This window comes from Aquarana catesbeiana, linkage group LG13 (genome assembly GCF_042186555.1).
Source record: "Aquarana catesbeiana isolate 2022-GZ linkage group LG13, ASM4218655v1, whole genome shotgun sequence".
NCBI classification, from domain to species: domain Eukaryota; kingdom Metazoa; phylum Chordata; class Amphibia; order Anura; family Ranidae; genus Aquarana; species Aquarana catesbeiana.
The window spans coordinates 162,662,883-162,682,799 of NC_133336.1; the positions used below are offsets into that span (position 1 = coordinate 162,662,883).

Genomic DNA, 19,917 nt, shown 5'->3' on the forward strand with positions numbered 1-19,917 from the left:
CATTCGTGCCCACCCCCTCGTGATCGCTCCCAATGAATGAAAATCTTCCTCTGCTGCTATAATGTAAACAGCGGCAGAGGAAGTGATGTTACCTCTCCTCGTGAAGCCTTTTCCTTTCCAGCTTCAGAGGAGAGAAGACATCAAGTAAGTCTGCACCAACACAACACTTACAGTAGAACACTCTAGGCACACTTTTCACCCCCGATCACCCCCCGATCACCCCCCTGTCACAGTGACACCAATAGCAGTTTTTTTTCTGATTATTGCATTGGTGTCATTTTGTGACAATTATATGTGGTAGGGCAGTTAGTGTTAGGCCCCTTTAGGTCTAGGGTACCCCCCTAACCCCCCCTAATAAAGTTTTAAAGCCGATCTTTACACATTTTCTAAAGTTCAGCTCAGTGGCTTCTAAATATAGCACAGAGTGCTCAATGGACCGTTTTTTAAATTTTTTTTTCCTACCTTCAGGCATGTGTTCGGTCCCTGCGGCTGTGGGCAGAGATTTGGGCAGAGATTTTGCGGGTATACGCATCATTTCCTTTCATCGCCGCACTGTCTCCTGGGATCTCGTGTCATTCATCCCAGGAGTCAGTGCGGAGAGCCGTTGCAAAATCTCGCGGGATTTCTACGCCACCGCCCGTTGTGATGGCAACCGGAGCTGTTGACGGCGCTCCGATTTGAGTTTACTGCGCATGCGCGAGATCGGGGATAGAACGGGCGGTGCATGCTGGTCGATCCGCAGCACCGTATCCCGGAAGAGGATGCCTGTGGGCTTCACATGCCCACAGGCAAGATGACAACCGGCAACATTAATATTTATAACTTTCTTTTTAGGAGAAAACAGACAGCAGTAAACACTAAAAACGGAACAAGTAAGTTCTATATTTAAATATATTAATCATTGTCATTTTGCAAAAAAAAAAAAAAAATTTGGAGACAGTGAAACCCCACTTTAACCCCTTGATCACCCCCCGTCGCCAGTGTCAGTAAGCAATCGTTTTTTGATCGCTGTATTAGTGTCACAGGTGACGCTAGTTAGGGAGGTAAGTATCTAGGTTCGCCGTCAGTGTTTTTTAGCGTCAGGGACCTCCATATACTACCTAGTAAAGGTTTTAACCCCCTGATTGCCCCCTAGTTAACCCTTTCACCAGTGATCACCGTATAACTGTTACGGGTGACGCTGGTTAGTTAGTTTGTTTTTTTATAGTGTCAGGGCACCCACCATTTATTACCTAATAAAGGTTTAACCCCCTGATCACCCGGCGGTGACATGAGTTAAGTTTTAGGGTCAGATAGGGTCTGCGTCGCCCCAGGCAGTGTCAGGTTAGTGCCAGTACCACTAACACCCACGCACGCAGCATACACCTCCCTTAGTGGTATAGTATCTGAACAGATCAATATCTGATCCGATCAGATCTATACTAGCGTCCCCAGCAGTTTAGGATTCCCAAAAACGCAGTGTTAGTGGGATCAGCACAGATACCTGCTAGCACCTGCGTTTTGCCCCTCCGCCCAGCCCAGCCCACCCAAGTGCAGTATTGATCGATCACTGTCACTTACAAAACACTAAACACACAAAACTACAGCATTCGCAGAGTCAGGCCTGATCCCTGCTATTGCTAACAGTTTTTTTGGTAGCGTTTTAATACAGTTGCTAACAGTCAGGAGCTTTTTTACCTGTGAGTCTCACTAGTGTACCCCTAAATTTAGAGCCCAAAATGGCAAATCGAAGGTACACTAGTGAAGAGGCCTACACGTTTCTGAGCATGACAGATCGTGAAGAGGAAGTCACTCATCTATAGTATGCGGAAGATGGTTGGACTATATCAAGGACATCTCAGACAATTTTTCCAATCCCTAGTTAAAGTATATCATGAAAAAAGAAGAGGGGGGGGGGGAGGAAATATAGGGATCCCCCCTCCCTCCTCAATTGGAATGGGACTTTGAAGGAAAATACTGAGTTTAGTAGGTGAACATCAAACAAGTTTGATAAAAAGTTTAACAATATTTATTGAAATATGATTAAAATAACATTTGTCAAAAACATGTACAGACATATGACCATCCAGTAGTAAATTTCAGAATTCATACATGACTAAAGCCAACATGTTTTGCAAAAGGATTTTCGCTTCATCAGGGCTAGACACGATGTCATTGATTCATTTAAACTGTATAAACAATGAACAATCACAAGTTACGTAATGGTCATACATGAAATCAAATCATAACAATAGAAAAACATCAATTACATAGAATTATTGCTCACCTACTATTAAAATGTCAAAAGGATAAGGCTATTCCCACCATTCACCGGACATCAACCACTTAACCCACCGTCATGGATTGTCCCTGGGTGCCAGATCCCAGAAGGACAATACCAGTAGGAGGACTGGACCCCTATATTTTCCTTCCCCCCCCCTTCTCTTCTTTTTTCATGAAGTCACTCATCTTTCAGATTCAGGCTCAGAATACGATCCTCTAGAGGACAGCGGTTCCATGACAGATAGCTCTGACGACGGAGTTGTGGTCCCTGCCAAGGTCAGGCGTACCAGACCCCAAACTTCTTCTTCTGTTGTTGATGTGCATGGTCCCTCGTATGGAGCAAAGCAGTACTAGCGCCGCTATTCCTTCTGGTGAACTGGCAAGCACCAGCGGCCTAGTACACCCTGGTCGAAGTCAATCCAGCACTGCAGTATCACGTGGTGACGTGGCGAGTCCCATAAGTGCAGTTCAAGCTGGTGAGGTGGCTAGCATAAGTAGTGTCCCGCTGCCACCAAGAAGACGAACACAGGCCCGTCATGCCCTTCCTGCTGCATTCACCAATCCTAATTGGGAACTTACCACTTCTGCAGCACCCGTACTTCCCCCATTCACTGGCCAACCTGGCATTCAGGTGGAAACAGTTGATTTTACGTCACTTGATTTTTATTCGCTGTTTTTCACCGAAGATCTCTATAGATCTATTAAGGACCAAAGCAATTTGTACGCTGGTCAACACATCGCCACTAATCCCCAGTCCTCCCTTGCCAGAGATTGGAGACCAATTACGGTTTCCGAATTTAAGCTCTTTCTGGGCCTTTCCCTCAACATGGGCATAACTAAAAAGAGTGAGTTGTGGTCATATTGGTCCACTGACCCAATTCACCATATGCCCTTGTTCTCTGTCTCCATGACCAGGGCACGATACGAGCAGATCTTGCGGTTCATGCACTTCAATGACAATGAACTCTGTCGTCCTCGTGGAGACCCTGGATACGATCGGCTCTACAAAATTCGGCCCCTTGTAAACCACTTCAACCAATGTTTTGCAGACTTGTTTACTCCCCATCAAGTTGTCTGCGTTGATGAATCCCTGATTAAGTTTTCTGGCCGCTTGTCATTCAAACAGTACCTTCCCAGCAAGTGTGCCAGATATGGGGTCAAGATGTATAAGCTCTGTGACAGGTCCACAGGCTATACATGTAGTTTTATGGTTTACGAGGGAAAAGATAGCCACGTAGAGCCGACAAACTGCCCTGACTACATAGGAAGCGCTGGCAAGATTGTGGGACTTGGTGTCACCCTTATTCGGAAAGGGGTACCACTTATATGTGGACAATTATTACACGAGCATGCCACTTTTTAGTCACTTGTTTGATCAGCAGATTGGAGCATGTGGCACCGTGCGACCTAATCGCCGGGGCTTTCCCCAGCAGCTTGTAGATTCCAGTCTTAGGCTGGGGGAGAGAGCCTGCTTCAAGTGTAATAACTTGCTCTCTATGAAGTGGAAGGATAATAAGAATGTTTTTGTTCTTACCTCCCTTCATGCAGACACGACGGTCCAAATTACTACGGCGACTGGTGTTGTGGAGAAACCCCTCTGTGTCCACGAATATAACCAAAATATGGGAGGGATGGACCTCAACGACCAGTTGTTGGCGCCGTACCTAATTTCCCGTAAGGCCAGACACTGGTACAAGAAAGTGTCTGTTTATTTATTTCAATTGGCTTTGCTGAACGCTCATGTGCTATACAGAGCTTCAGGACGGACTGGATCCTTCCTTAAATTCCAGGAAGAGATCATCAGAGCCCTTCTGTTTCCAGACGGTGCTCCACCTCACCTTCCCCAACCAAATGCAGTAAGCCGGCTGCATGAGAGGCATTTTCTTTATGTCCTCCCGAGTACCCCTATCCAACGAACCCCCCAAAAAAGATGTTGTGTCTGCAGCAAGCACGGATATAGGCATGACACCCGCTATTATTGTCCCTCCTGTCCTGACAATCCTGGTCTTTGCATTGGTGAATGTTTTGAATGCTACCATACACTAGTTGAGTATTAGTAATAGGAATTTAGTTAGATGATTCTATAGAAACAGGAGGAAGTGGGTATCATTAAGATTATTTAATATGTAAAAGGAATTTTTAATGTATATATTTTTGAAGATTGTATGATGTGTGTTATTTGTCTTTTTTAAAAAATTTAATAAAAAGAAGGTTTTCTCTCTCTATTGTTCTGCTCTTATTTACTGTATTCTATTCTGCAATGTTTTATTGTTATTATGTTTTATCATGTTTGCTTTATAGGTATGCCATTTTTTATACTTTACTGTTTACTATGTTTTATTGTTAACCATTTTTTTGTTTTCAGGTACGCCATTCAGCTGCAGAGCGGATTTATTTATCTTGACAGCAACAGCGTTTGCTCCCACGATACATAAAGCCTTGACTCCAGCGCTGTCGGAGGTGATTTCACCACAACCTAAAAAAAGAGCATATATGCCGAAGCATGGGGGCAGCAGGGGCGGAGGAGCGATTTGCTCCTACCTTTTGGGGGGATGCCCCCATGCTTCGGCATATATAAACGGTGCATGTATGCCCATCATTAGAAGTGGGTGGATAAAGGGACGTATTCTAATGGTGGGCATACCCACCGATCAATCTCTTTTTTTCGTTCAGCCCACACACTGCATGAAAAAAAAGTTTACAATATATGCCCAACAAGGACCAGCAACGTACTGGTATGTGAGTGGTTATACCAGAATGATGCCTGCAGGTTTAGGTATCATCTTGGTATCATTCTTTTCAGCCAGCGGTCGGCTTTCATGTAAAAGCAATCCTAGTGGCTAATTAGCCTCTAGACTGCTTTTACAAGCATTGGGAGGGAATGCCCCCCCCCCCACCGTCTTCCATGCTTTTCTCTGGCTCTCCTGTCCCAACAGGGAACCTGAGAATGCAGCCGGTGTTTTGGCCAGCTGGCCATAGAGCTGATCAGAGACCAGAATGGCTCCAAACATCTCCATGGCTTAAAAAAACGGAAGCTACGAGCATTTTATGACTTAGATTTCGCCGGATGTAAATAGCGCCATTGGGAAATTGGGAAAGCATTTTATCACACCGATCTTGGGTGAGGACAGAGGGCAGAGGAGAGATCTAGGGTCTAATAGACCCCAATTTTTTCAAAAAAAGAGTACCTGTCATTACCTATTTCTATCATAGGGGATATTTACATTCCCTGAGATAACAATAAAAATGATTAAAAACAAAAAAAAAAATGAAAGGAACAGTTTAAAAATAAGATAAAAAAGCAAAAAAAAAAAAAAGCACCCCTGCACCCCCCCCCCCCGCCCCCCGCTCTTGCACAAAGGCGAACCCAAGCGTCGGTCTGGCGTCAAATGTAAACAGCAATTGCACCATGCATGTGAGGTATCACCGCAAAGGTCAGATCGAGGGCAGTAATTTTAGCAGTAGACCTCCTCTGTAAATGTAAAGTGGTAACCTATAAAGACTTTTAAAAGCTTTTAAAAATGTATTCAGTTTGTCGCCACTGCACGTTTGTGCGCAAGTTTAAAGCATGTCGTGTTTGGTATCCATATACTCGGCCTAAGATCATCTTTTTTATTTCATCAAACATTTGGGCAATATAGTGTGTTTTAGTGCATTAAAATTTTAAAAAGTGTATTTTTTCCCCAAAAAATGTGTTTGAAAAATCGCTGTGCAAATACTGTGTGAAAAAAAAAAATGGTGGGTGTTTCATTTTTTTTTTCACACAGTATTTGCACAGCAACTTTAAAAAATATATATATAATGTTTGGGGGTTCAAATTAATTTTCTTGCAAAAAAAAATAATTTTTTCATGTAAACAAAAAGTGTCAGAAAGGGCTTTGTCTTCAAGTGGTTAGAAGAGTGGGTGATGTGTGACATAAGCTTCTAAATGTTGTGCCTAAAATGCCAGGACAGTTCACAATCCCCCCAAATGACCCCATTTTAAAAAGTAGACACCCCAAGCTATTTGATGAGAGGCATGTTGTGACACAAGTTGCGGGAAAAAGACAATATTTTTTTTTTTTTTTTACACAAAGTTGTCACTAAATGATATATTGCTCAAACATGCCATGGGAATATGTGAAATTACACCCCAAAATACATTCTGTTGCTTCTCCTGAGTATGGGGATACCACATGTGTGAGACTTTTTGGGAGCCTAGCCGCGTACGGGAACCCGAAAACCAAGCACCGCCTTCAGGCTTTCTAAGAGTGTAAATTTTTTATTTCACTTCTCACTGCCTATCACAGTTTCGGAGGCCATGGAATGCCCAGGTGGCACAACCCCCCCCCCCAAATGACCCTATTTTGGAAAGTAGACACCCCAAGCTAATTGCTGAGAGGTATAGTGAGTATTTTGCCAACCTCACTTTTTGTCACAAAGTTTTGAAAATTGAAAAAAGAAAAAAATAAATTTTCTTGTCTTTCTTCATTTTCAAAAACAAATGAGAGCTGCAAAATACTCACCATGCCTCTCAGCAAATGGCTTGGGGTGTCTACTTTCCAAAATGTGGTCATTTGGGGGGGTTGTGCTATCTTGGCATTTTATGGCCTTCGAAACTGTGATAGGTAGTGAGGAGTGAAATAAAAAATGTACGCCCTTAGAAATCCTGAAGGCGGTGATTGGTTTTCGGGGCCCTGTATGCAGCTAGGCTCCCAAAAAGTCCCACACGTGGTATCTCCGTACTCAGGAGAAACAGCAGAATGTATTTTGGGGTGTAATTCCACATATGCCCATGGCATGTTTGAGCAATATATCATTTAGTGACAACTTTGTGCAAAAAAAACAAATATTTGTCACTTTCCGGCAACTTGTGGCAAAATATAAAATATGCTATGGACTCAACATGGCTCTCAGCAAATAGCTTGGGGTGTCTACTTTCCAAAATGGGGTCATTTGGGGGGGGGGGGGGTTGTGTCATCTGGGCATTTTATGGCCTTCCAAACTGTGATAGGTAGTGAGGCGTGAAATCAAAAATTTACGCCCCTTGGTCTGGACGCAGAAAAGGCTTTTGACCGCCTTGGCTGGCCTTTCTTGTTCGCCACGTTACGCTGCATGGGATTCCGTGGCCCTTTTCTGCAGGCCATTAGACACTTGTACACTAATCCCTCATCCCAAGTTAAGACCCCCTTTGCTTTATCGTCGGCTTTTCCGATTGCAAATGGAACTCGCCAGGGGTGTCCGCTATCACCGCTATTATTTGCGTTGTGTGTTGAGCCCCTGGCGGCGACCATCTGGAAAAACACGAGCATACATGGGATTCTGGTGAGAGGTAGGGAATTTAAGCTGGCATTGTTTGCTGACGATATCATACTTACCCTGACTCAGCCTAGGATCTCACTCCCCAATCTACACGCTGAGCTTGACCTGTACAGATCCCTATCGGGCTACAAAATAAATGCAGCTAAATCTGAAGCTCTACCTATTAACATACCGACTCAAGAGATCCAACATCTACAACAATGCTTCCCTTATCACTGGAATGAGTTATCCCTAAAATACTTGGGAGTCCAGATTACTCCCTCTTACCCTACCCTATACAGAGCCAACTACCCCCCCCCTTTTCAAAAATATAAGAGACCTCCTAAGAAAGTGGAAGGCACATCATATCTCCCTTTTAGGGAGGATAGCTTCGGTTAAAATGGTTATTCTGCCAAAGCTGCTCTAACTATTCCAAACACTTCCCATTCCAATTCCAACGGTGGAGCTGCGGAAACTACAGGCGGATATGATACACTACGTTTGGAATTATAGGAGACATAGAATATCACGATCGGTCTTGTTGGCTTCGCGAACAGACGGCGGGTTGTCCTTCCCTGACATAACCAAATATTATCAAGCTGCCCAATTGCGAGCCCTGGCCTCCTGGTTCACCCAACGCTCTTATAACAAGTGGACAGAAATTGAAAAACTATGGATGGCACCAGTTCACCCGAACAGTATGTTATGGAATGCGATGTGAAGGTAGACCCCGCTCAGCTCCTGGGCCCCATGCTTCACCTTAACACGCTATGGCGTAGATTGTCACGAGCCCACAAACTATGCTCCGAAAGATCACCCCTTACATCTTTCCTTTATAACCCCAAACTGCCTGCAGGTCTCACACACCATATGTCCTCCCCGTGGGCGACGAGAGATCTGTTCCACTTTGGCCATTTAGTCCACCCATGCACACGTAGGCTACTTTCCTTTGCGGAACTTCAAAAAAAATTTGGCCTCCCACGGCAGGCATTTTATGGATACCTGCAAAGTAGACACTATGCTCAATCCATTGCCCCGGACCTACAATTCTCAACTCCAACTACATTTGAGGGCCTGATATTGGAAGGCTCGGCTAGACGTGGGCTAATTTCTGATATATACCAAATATTAAATTCCTATAGCTTCCTAGACCAGGGCAAGCACACATACATGCTCCGCTGGGAGAAGTATTTAGGCAAAGAGATACCAAAAAACACATGGCAGGTGATCTGGTCCCAGGCAGCCAAGAGTTCACTTTGTACTCTGTATAATAAGAACGCATATAAAATTCTTTTTTTCTGGTACATGACGCCTGATGTTCTCCGAGCCATTTACCCTTCCAGTTCGGATAGATGTTGGCGATGCCACAGAGATAGAGGGACTCTATACCATATCTACTGGTCATGCCCTAAAATAGTTCCGTTCTGGACGGAGGCTCAATTACTACTGAATCGCTTGCTGGGGGTGAAAGTACCCAGGACTCCGAAATTATTTCTTCTCAGGGTGTCTGGGTTGAATATACCCCGCCACTCCCGGAAACTGCTAGGCCATGTACTCACGGCAGCGAGGTGCCTGGTTGCCCTGCGCTGGAAAAAACAGACCCCTCCCACTCAAACAGATCTCTACACCAGAATAAAAGATATAGAACTTATGGAAAAAATGACAGCCCGTTTGCAGGATAGATTGGAGACGCATGACAAGGTTTGGGAGGACTGGCACAGGCGAGAGGACCCACCCTAGGCTGGCGACAGAGCCTCCCCCCCTCCCCCTTCCTACATTTTCCTTTCTCTTTCTTTCTCTTTTTACTATCCTTTTCCTTAATGTTGGACTATGTCCAGATTGAAATAGATACATGTTGGTTGACGAATTTTGAAGATATGGAATTTGCTGCATTACTACTCTATCTGGATGAATATATCCTATTGCCTACTGAATACCAGTTTGAATGTCTGCCAAATGTTTTTTGTATCGAGCGAATTACAAATCTTTTGTATCTATATATACATGTGACTAATAAAAACTGTTATTTGAAAAAAAAAAAAAATAAAAATTTACGCCCTTAGAAATCCTGAAGGTGGTGATTGGTTTTCGGGGCCCCGTACGCGGCTAGGCTCCCAAAAAAAAATCCCACACACGTGGTATCCCCATACTCAGGAGAAGCAGCAGAATGTATTTTGGGGTGTAATTCCACATATGCCCATGGCATGTTTGAGCAATATATCATTTAGTGACAACTTTTTGTAATTTTTTTTTTTTTTTTTATCATTATTCAATCACTTGGGACAAAAAAAAAATAATATTTAATGGGCTCAACATGCCTCTCAGCAATTTCCTCGGGGTATCTACTTTCCAAAATGGTGTCATGGGGGGGGGGGGAGTTGTACTGCCCTGCCATTTTAGCACCTCAAGAAATGAGATAGGCAGTCATAAACTAAAAGCTGTGTAAATTCCAGAAAATGTACCCTAGTTTGTAGACACTATAACTTTTGCGCAAACCAATAAATATACGCTTATTGACATTTTTTTTACCAAAGACGTGGCCGAATACATTTTGGCCTAAATGTATGACTAAAATTGAGTTTATTGGATTTTTTTTATAACAAAAAGTAGAAAATATCATTTTTTTTCAAAATTTCCGGTCTTTTTCTGTTTATAACGCAAAAAATAAAACCGGCAGAGGTGATCAAATACCATCAAAAGAAAGCTCTATTGTAGGAAGAAAAGTACGCAAATTTTGTTTGGGTACAGCATTGCATGACCGCGCAATTAGCAGTTAAAGCGACGCAGTGCCAAATTGTAAAAGGTGCTCTGGTCAGGAAGGGGGTAAATCCTTTCGGGGCTGAAGTGGTTAACTTGGGATCAGAATACAGTGAGTGCCTGATCAATGTTTCTATAGCCTGACTTGCCAGGCTGGTTTTGTGTAATCTGGTTACCTATTCTGACTTGTCTCAATCTGCTCTCGGCTCTTCCTTAGGTACAGTATGTGTTACTTCTGATATATACCGCTTTCAGTTTCTGCCTGCCCCAGCCCTCCGCCTGTTATGTAAATACATTGGTCTGCTACAAGCCCTGGCCACATCTCCACACTACAGTTAAATTCTGGGCTTCAGTTCTCTCTACTCTCAACTGTCACCATCTAGGCAATCCTGAGGGTTGCACTTTAATGCTATCTGCACTGTAAGGCCCCTTGCACACAGTACTGATGTTTGAGCATTAGCATTTTTGGACGTATTTCTGGCATTTGTGTTTACACATTATCACCCGTATTTGCACGTATTCGGTCGTATGTGCATTCGTGCATACATGACATTTCTTATGGAGAAATCTATGAAAATTCTAAATATTTATGCTCATATGCAAGTATTCGCACATATTTACGCTTGCCAATGGAAAATACTGACTGACAAAAAGTCCATCAAGTCCAACCTATGTGTGTGATTTTATGTCAGTATTCCATTGTATATCCCTGTATGTTGCGGTCGTCCAGGTGCTTATCTAATAGTTTTTTTAAACCGCTCCTCGAGAGTTACCATGGGCCTCTTGGCTGCTTCTCTGATTAATGCTCTCCTTGCCCGGCCTGTCAGTTTAGGTGATCGGCCATGTCTTGGTAGGTTTGCAGTTGTGCCATACTCTTTCCATTTTCGGATGATGGACTGAATAGTGCTCTGTGAGATGTTCAAAGCTTGGTATATTTTTTTTATAATCTAACCCTGCTTTAAACTTCTCCACAACTTTATCCCTGACCTGTCTGGTGTGTTACTTGGCCTTCATGATGCTGTTTGTTCACTAAGGTCCTCTAACAAACCTCTGAGGGCTTCACAGAACAGCTGTATTTATACTGTGATTAAATTACACACAGGTGGACTCTATTTACTAATTAGGTGACTTCTGAAGGCAATTTGTTCAACTAGATTTTAGTTAGGGGTATCAGAGTAAAGGGGGCTAAATACAAACGCACGCCACACTTTTCAGATATTTATTTGTAAAAAAAACTTGAAAACCATTTATCATTTACCTTCCACTTCACAATTATGTGCCACTTTGTGTTGGGCTATCACATAAAATCCCAATAAAATACATTTATGTTTTTGGTTGTAACATGACAATATGTGAAAAATTTCAAGGGGTATGAATACTTTTTCAACGCACTGTAAATACTGTATAGACTATCAAAAACTATACAATTATTATGGGATGAAATTTTTCTTGAGTTGTAATTGTTTTTTCATATGTAATGACCATCAAAATTACACAAAACCAGAACTAAATCAGAAAGTCCGACTGTACGTTTCTTGTATCAATCTGTGCATAGGTATGGAAATGTATAATACCTATATACTATTGTCATTAGTGATGAGTGAACTGTCCTGGGTTTGGTTCTTGGGGGGATCCATGAACCCAGCCTGAAATCTGCAAAACATAACACCCGAAGTTCTTTTTTTTTCCCAAGCATTTTTCAAGGCCATTTTTCCATGCCAGTTTGCAAGCTTTTGGTAAAAAGGACATGGGTAGCGGGAAAATATCATTCACTGGAAATCTGGTCTTTTAGTAAGACCTAAGGTCAACATTAAAATACACAGTTCCTTTGAATGACATTCTTGAGCGATGTCTTAAACCTGCAAATGAAGTGGCAAAACTGTACAATGTACGGTACTTCCCCAAAGTGACATCTTCTGGCTGGCATGCTTTTGTTTGTAAAAAGGCATGAGGTCCCCCTCTAAAGCCATTCCCTTATCAATCATGTTGTCCAGTGATGTACTGTAGATTCATTGTCAATTACTATGAGTGATGCCCCACCAACCTGCCTATACAAACACCATGACAATCTACTCCCAATGGCATTCTATCACAAATGATGGTCCCTGGCTGGCTGATGAATGTAAACAAAACTGCAAGGGGGTGATGACAGAAGTCATTGACCAAATAGTGTCACCTGGGGTACCTGCTGGCTTGTTTATGATTTGAAATGGGTGGCTGGGAGCTGTTATTTAGTGGAGGTAGTATTACTGCACTCAATAATTGAATTCTGTCTACAGCAACCAGAGGTTCAGGTAGACAAGTGAATTGGCCAAATCTGGCCATTTGGTTCAGTGAACTGAAAACAGCTAAAGTAAAGTCGACCCAAACCTCATCCCTAGCTGTAACTATCCCTTTTCATTATTATTGGGTTTCTGGTACCGAGAGAACAACTCTGTTTTGTGACAATTTCTCTGTTTGTAACACCAAAATAGAGAAACTCACTACTAATGCCGCGTACACATGATTGGGATTTTGGTCGGAAAAAGATATGATGGCTTTTCCGACGGGATTCCGCTCAAGCTTGCCTTGCATACACATGGTCACACAAAAGTTAGCTGAACTTTCGACCGGCATGAACATGGTGACGTACAACACTACGACGAGCCGAGAAAATGAAGTTCAATGCTTCCGAGCATGCGTCCAATTGTTTCCGAGCATGCGTAGGAATTTTGCGCATCGGAATTGCTACAGACAGTCGCATTTTCGGATAGGAACTTTTTTCCACTAAAAAATTGAGAACATGCTCTCAATCTTTTGCTGGCTGGAATTCAGCCAGCAAAAGTCCGATGGAGCATACACATGGTCGCATTTTCCAGCCAAAACTCTCATCGGTCTTTTTGCTGGCCGAATTTCTGATCGTGTGTATGTGGCATAACATAGCGCATGTTACATTTCAGTAGCCTTTTCCTTTGCAAATCAAATAAATTAATCCACAGATATCAGAAAACTAAGTTTGCATTACGCAAGGAGTAACTTTCACCTTAACCCGTTTACACTTTAAGTTTCTAAGTAGGTTTTCAATTTGTCTGTACCTTACTGGGTAAAAGAAATGAGAAGAATAAGCCAAAATTGTATAACCAGCCCCATTAGTGAAAAAAAAGTCAGTTATACCACAGATAACGTATGTTTAAAAAGTATTATAATAATTATTATATTATTAATTATTATAATAAGTAAATTGTAATCCTCCTCCCCATTGTGATAAATTATCTATTACTTTTTTTGTCTATGGGATGATAAAACTCAGAATAAAACCTACTTTAACCCAGGTACAGTAGGTATTAATCTTTGTGTATCATCCCATAACAGATGGGAGTCCAGTTCTCTTCTATTCTGAGCATGAAATGTGGGCAGTCATTCCTACATCATTACATACAACACAGGACCAGTAGTGACTGTCTTTCCTGTATCGTATGTGATGACAACTGCAAGAGGGACAGTCATAAGAACAGTCTTATGCCCTGTACACACGGTCGGATTTACGTACGTGATAGGACCTTGTTGTCGGAAATTCCGACTGTGTGTAGGCTCCATCACACATTTTTCATCGGATTTTCCGACACAAAGTCTGAGAGCAGGCTATAAAATTTTCCGACAACAAAATCCGATGTCGGAATTTCCTATCATGTGTACACAAATCCGACGCACAAAGTGCCACGCATGCTCAGAATAAATAAAGAGATGAAAGCTATTGGCTACTGCCCCGTTTAACTTCCCGACGTATGTGTTTTACGCCACCGCGTTAAGAACGATTGGGTTTTCCGACAACTTTGTGTGGCCGTGTGTATGCAAGACAAGTTTGAGCCAACAAATCCTAGGATTTTGTTGTCGGAATGTCCGATTAATGTCCGACCGTGTGTACGGGGCATAAGAATGACAAGAGCAGCTTCAGGAGACAGGCAGGGAGGAAGTCTGCAGGACCTTAAATTAAGGTAAATTACACTCTATGGTATCTCATCCTTCGAGAAATCAAGCACTAGATCAATATAAATGGGAGGTTGGGCAATTTTACTGATCTGGTAACTGACCAGAGCTAGGCTTTACATTAAAATGTGTAACATTTACAAAATGTTAACTACCAAACATTTATACTTTCTGTTCATTCATTATGAATGTACATTTGTTCCTTATAAACAACTGAATATTACAACAATAAATTAAATTCAGTTAATATGCTCACCTTTTTCCTCAAGTATTCGTTCTGAAAAATAAAATATAAATTCAGAACAATATTTAAAATGTATAGGTGTTAAAAAAAATGCATTATACAAGATGATAATAAAAAGTAACTGTCTAAAATGAATATTTTTCATTTCTGGTTAATGCAGGAATAACTAAACAAACTGACTAATAGCTAGCTTACAAACTAACTAATAATTTCTATGGTGAGCTAGCTCGAGCACCTGATGTCTCAAACTGTGCTTTGGTATGGAAATTTACCAACCTCTATCCACATGTTATACATTTTCCTTAAATTATTGTTGACTTTCTGATACCTAGAGAACAACTCTGCTACTGAATCTGTTAATTACCATCTGATCTGGCCAAATAGCACAACTAAATGTTCCCAACTCATCTTTCCCCAAACCCCTGTCATAGATGGATCTGATTTCACCTTTACGACTGGTCAGATATGTGGTAATGACTCTATGGGGGTCATTTACTATAGCGCCGTTAAATGATCCTGCAGTACTAGAAAATAGCGCCCAATCAAGGCCAATTAAGACTTCAACTCTCAGAAACTGGGCGCTAATGCAAATGGAAAGCAGCGCTATTGCCGGGGAACATGCCTGTCAGATCACATATGTGGAAATAGTGAAAGTCAATGGGGCTCAAGCCGGCAAAATCCATAGTTCTCACTGAAGGCTTATATGCAAGCTCTTTGCCATAAAAAGTGTATGGGGTCCTACCCCAGGGGACAAGTATCAATTGGAAAAAATGTTTTAAAACAGCTGTTTTTTCAGGAGCAGTGATATTAATAATGCTTAACCACTTGCCGACCGCCGCACGCCGATATACGTCAGCACAATAGCAGCGGTTGGGCAAATGGGCGTACAGGTACGCCTCTTTTAATTCGTGGGCTAGTGGGGGCGCGCGCAGACTCGATGTCCGCTGGTGTCCCACGATCATGTCACGGAGTGGCAGAACGGGGAGATGCAAGGCATTTCCCTGTTCTGCCTAGCAACATGACAGATCTACTGCTCCCTGTCATCGGGAGCAGTGATCTCTGTCATGTTGTAGTGAGCCCATCCCCCCTACAGTTAGAATCACTCCCTAGGACACACTTAACCCCTTGATCGCCCCTAGTGTTTAACACCTTCCCTGCCAGTGTCATTTACATAGTAATCAGTGCATTTTTATAGCACTGATCACTGTATAAATGACAATGGTCCCAAAATAGCATCAAAAGTGTCCGATGTGTGCGCAATGTCGCAGTCATGATCAAAATCGTAGATCGCCGCCATTACTAATAAAAAAAAAATAATAATAAAAATACCATAAATATATCCCCTATGTTTTAGAGGCTATAACTTTTGCACAAACCAATCAATATAATTATTGCGATTTTTTTTTTACCACAAATTTGTAATAGAATACATATTGGCTTAAACTGAGGGAAAAAATAGTTTTTTTATATATTTTTTGGGATATTTATTATAACAAAAAGTAAAAATTATTGCTTTTTTTTTCAAAATTGTCGCTCTTTTTTTGTTTATAGCGCAAAAAATAAAAACCACAGAGGTGATCAAATATCACCAAAAGAAAGCTCTATTTGTGGGAAAAAAAGGACGTAAATTTTGTTTTGGTACAACATCAGACGACCGCGCAATTGTCAGTTAAAGCAACGCAGTGCTGAATCACAAAAAGTGCTCTGGTCAGGAAGGGGGTAAAGTCTTCCGGTGCTTAAGTGGTTAAAGTGAAACAATAAAAATGAAAAATTCCTTTAAATATCATGCCTGGGGGGTGTCCATAGTATGCCTGTAAAGTGGCGCATCTTTCCCATGTTTATTACTGTAATGCAGCAAAATGACATTTCTAAAGGAAAAAATGTAATTTAAAATTGCTCGTGGCTGTAATGAATTGCCAGTTCCCGGCAATGTAGAGTAAAAATAAAAGAAAAAAACGTGTGGGTTCCCCCTACCAGTCCATACCAGGTCCTTTGAGTCTGGTATGGATATTAAGGGGAACTCAAAATAACAAAAGAGACAAGCGAGCCCCCCCCACCCTCCTGAACCATACCAGGCCACATGCCCTCAACATGGGGAGGGTGCTTTGGGGTCCCCCCAAAAACACCTTGTCCCTATGTTGATGGGGACAAGGGCCTCATCCCCACAACCCTTTCCCCCAGATCCTGCCCCCCCATGTGAATGGGTATCGGGTATATTGTACTCCTACCCATTCACCAAAAAAAACGTGAAATGTGACAAAAGACAATAGCTGTTTTTTGACAATTCCTTTATTGTAAAAAAGCTCTGAGTGGACTTCTCCCCCGTGCCGTGTCTCCCGCCGTCATTTTCTCCTGGTACTGTCTCTTTTGCCGCCATCTTCTGTCGCCGCCTCTCCCGTCACCACCTACTTCTCCTGCTGTGTTATTCCTCGCTGTCATCTTCCTCCATTGTATTGTCCCCCACTGTCTGGTGTCTCTTACACAGCCATGACCATCCCTTGACATCAATTTCATGCTCCCAATTTGTGGGAACAGTTTGGGGATGACAAGCAGAGAAAAAGAGCAGCGCCGCTCTAAGGGTAGTAATGTGTATAAAAAAGACTTTAATAGTGTTTAAATATGCACTCACATTTCACAGATTAAAAACAGGCATGTAGTGGTACTCCTTAACATCATGAAGTCACATCCGGTGGTCCGCTGGGCTGTGGAGGAATAATACCCCAGGCGCTACGGCCATGCCCCCCGGCTCTCCAGCATCTGACATCTCCACCCACGGACCAGCTGATGTGCTAACTTGACGGAAACACATACCTCAGAGCTTTGGACGCCACTGGAAGCGGCCAGGGTTTGATTCCTTCACAGCCCAGCGGACCACCGGATGTGACTTCATGATGTTAAGGAGTACCACTACATGCCTGTTTTTAATCTATCTAATGTGAGTGCATATTTAAACACTATTAAAGTCTTTTTTATACACATTACTACCCTTAGAGCGGCGCTGCTCTTTTTCTCTGCTTGTCTTCCCCACAGAGTCCCTTCTGCTCTGAGAAGCTGGCTGCCGCCTAACCCATCTATTGGTACCCAGTACTGTAGGTCTAACGACCACCTTAACTGTTTGTTTCCTGCAAATACCACAGTTCCTGATCCACACCACTGCCCCCTTTTTAATTTCACTAGTAGCACCTGTTAGCGCTCCATTTCCCCTCTATTCCTGTGTAACAGTTTGGGGATGGCCCTTCCTGTTCCAACATGACTGCACACCTGTGCACAAAGCAAGAGTCCTGACCTCAACGCGATAGAACACCTTTTGGCTGAATTAGAGCAGAGACTGCAAGCCAGGCCTTCTCATCCAACATCAGTGCCTGGCCTCACAAATGCACTCCTGGAAGAATGATCAAACATTCCAATAGACACACTAAACCTTGTGGACAGACTTCCCAGAAGCTGTTCTAGTTGCAAAGGGTGGGCCAAATCAATTTTTCACCCTACAGACTAATGCCCCGTACACACGGTCGGACTTTGTTCGGACATTCTGACAACAAAATCCTAGGATTTTTTCAGACGGATGTTGGCTCAAACTTGTCTTGCATACACACGGTCACACAAAGTTGTCAGAAAATCCGATCGTTCTAAACACGGTGACGTAAAACATGTAAGTTGGGACTATAAACGGGGCAGTGGCCAATAGCTTTCATCTCTTTATTTATTCTGAGCATGCATGGCACTTTGTCCGTCGGATTTGTGTACACACGATCGGAATTTCCGACAACGGATTTTGTTGTCAGAAAATTTTATATCTTGCTCTCAAACTTTGTGTGTCGGAAAATCCGATGGAAAATGTGTGATGGAGCCCACACACGGTCGTAATTTCCGACAACAAGGTCCTATCACACATTTTCCGTCGGAAAATCCGACCGTGTGTATGGGGCATAAGACTGGGTTGCCATTAAAGTTCATATGTATGTAAAAGTAGGTGTCACAATACTTTTGGCTAGATAGTGTATCTGGCAAGATTTACAATGGTGGTGGAACCCTCCTACACAAATACTACATTTAGACATCGTTTTAGGACTTGGGGAGATGAGACAACTTCTCTACATGAAGTGGCATGTTTGGAATTTGAATCCAGATGCTCAGAGATGCTAAGCAGAAGTCCTAACCTCTAGGCCATGGAGCTGCCACATGTGAGACCCTCCTACACATAAATACTACATTTCTTTGGACATACAGGTGATGGAATTACATTACTCAATAGTTATTCTTCTTGATTTATTCTGTGATATTTGGTGGTTCTTTGTGGGTCAGTGTAGAATAGTGATATTACCCTCAAATTTTTGGGAATTACATTTTGATTTCTGATATTGGTACACATCACATTTTTTGAGCTCAAATTATGATTATTTGGAAATAAAAAAAAGCACAAAAAAGTGTGACTTATTTTAAATTTGCATCAGCAATGGTATTGTTTGTGGTTTGTAGAGACACCTGTGTGAGTTTGGGTAAAGATTGTTGTGAAATGGAGAGTAACACGTTAAAGTGACAGAGAAAAAAATATGTTACCAAAAAATCAAAACATTCCACATTCTAGCATTCTTAAAAAGAAAATAGATTAAGTAGAAGCAAAAATGTTGCAAAGTAAAATTTATTTCAGAGAAAGATACATTTCATCTCAACATTAAAAGGAATTTTTTGGGGAAGTAACAATTGTACCATTAAAATCAATGGCTAAAACTTGCATTGGACCATAATAGCGCAGATTTTTACTCCCAAAAATGGTATTTAACACAGCGCTCATTCTTTTATTTACTATAGCGCCCTGTAAAAAGCCATGGCAGCTAAAATGAGAGCTATTTGCAGGTCTGAGCATGCTCAGTTGTGTTGGCACCTAGTTGTACAGAGATGGGGGATTTATCTCTTCTCAGACTTTTAAAGATATATCAGTGTAGAAATCACTTTTTTCACACAGTTTAAAAGCAGATTATCTTTAAATAATATACCGCATATTCCAGTACCATTTAGGCAATTATATCATGTTCTAAACATTATTTCCATGTGCACTACTCCAAGTTTTAGCAGAGTAAGGGTTTGGGCACTATTTGTTTTCAGGGAACTATAGTAAATTCGATTTTGGGAATATTTTTTTACCAGCGCTATAGTGAATACCGTTTTAGCGCTAATTAGCGTGATTAACGCTAATTCGCGGTAATTAGCGCCACAGCATTATAGTCAATGACCCCCTATGAGTCCCTACTTTTTTAATAGAATATATACGCCCTTTTTCTTTGTAGAAACTCTATACCCATTTGAGTCAATAACATAAAACCTCTGAAGAAGGACTTTTAGTCCGTAACATGTAAGGTGTTATTTATACTGTATCGATCGCCTCCAGGCCTGTGCACCAGGATGGT

The 19,917-nt window shown here is 42.0% G+C and overlaps 1 protein-coding gene across 1 annotated transcript in view; it reads right to left on the reverse strand.

Moving 5' to 3' along the window:
- The window catches only part of LOC141116421 (butyrophilin subfamily 2 member A2-like), a 121,828-nt gene that overhangs the window by 24,619 nt on the left and 77,292 nt on the right, over positions 1-19,917 (reverse strand). The window contains exon 10 of the mRNA XM_073608683.1: positions 14,522-14,542. Within this exon, the coding sequence (XP_073464784.1) occupies positions 14,522-14,542 (21 nt within the window). The remainder of the gene's footprint in view (positions 1-14,521; positions 14,543-19,917) is intronic.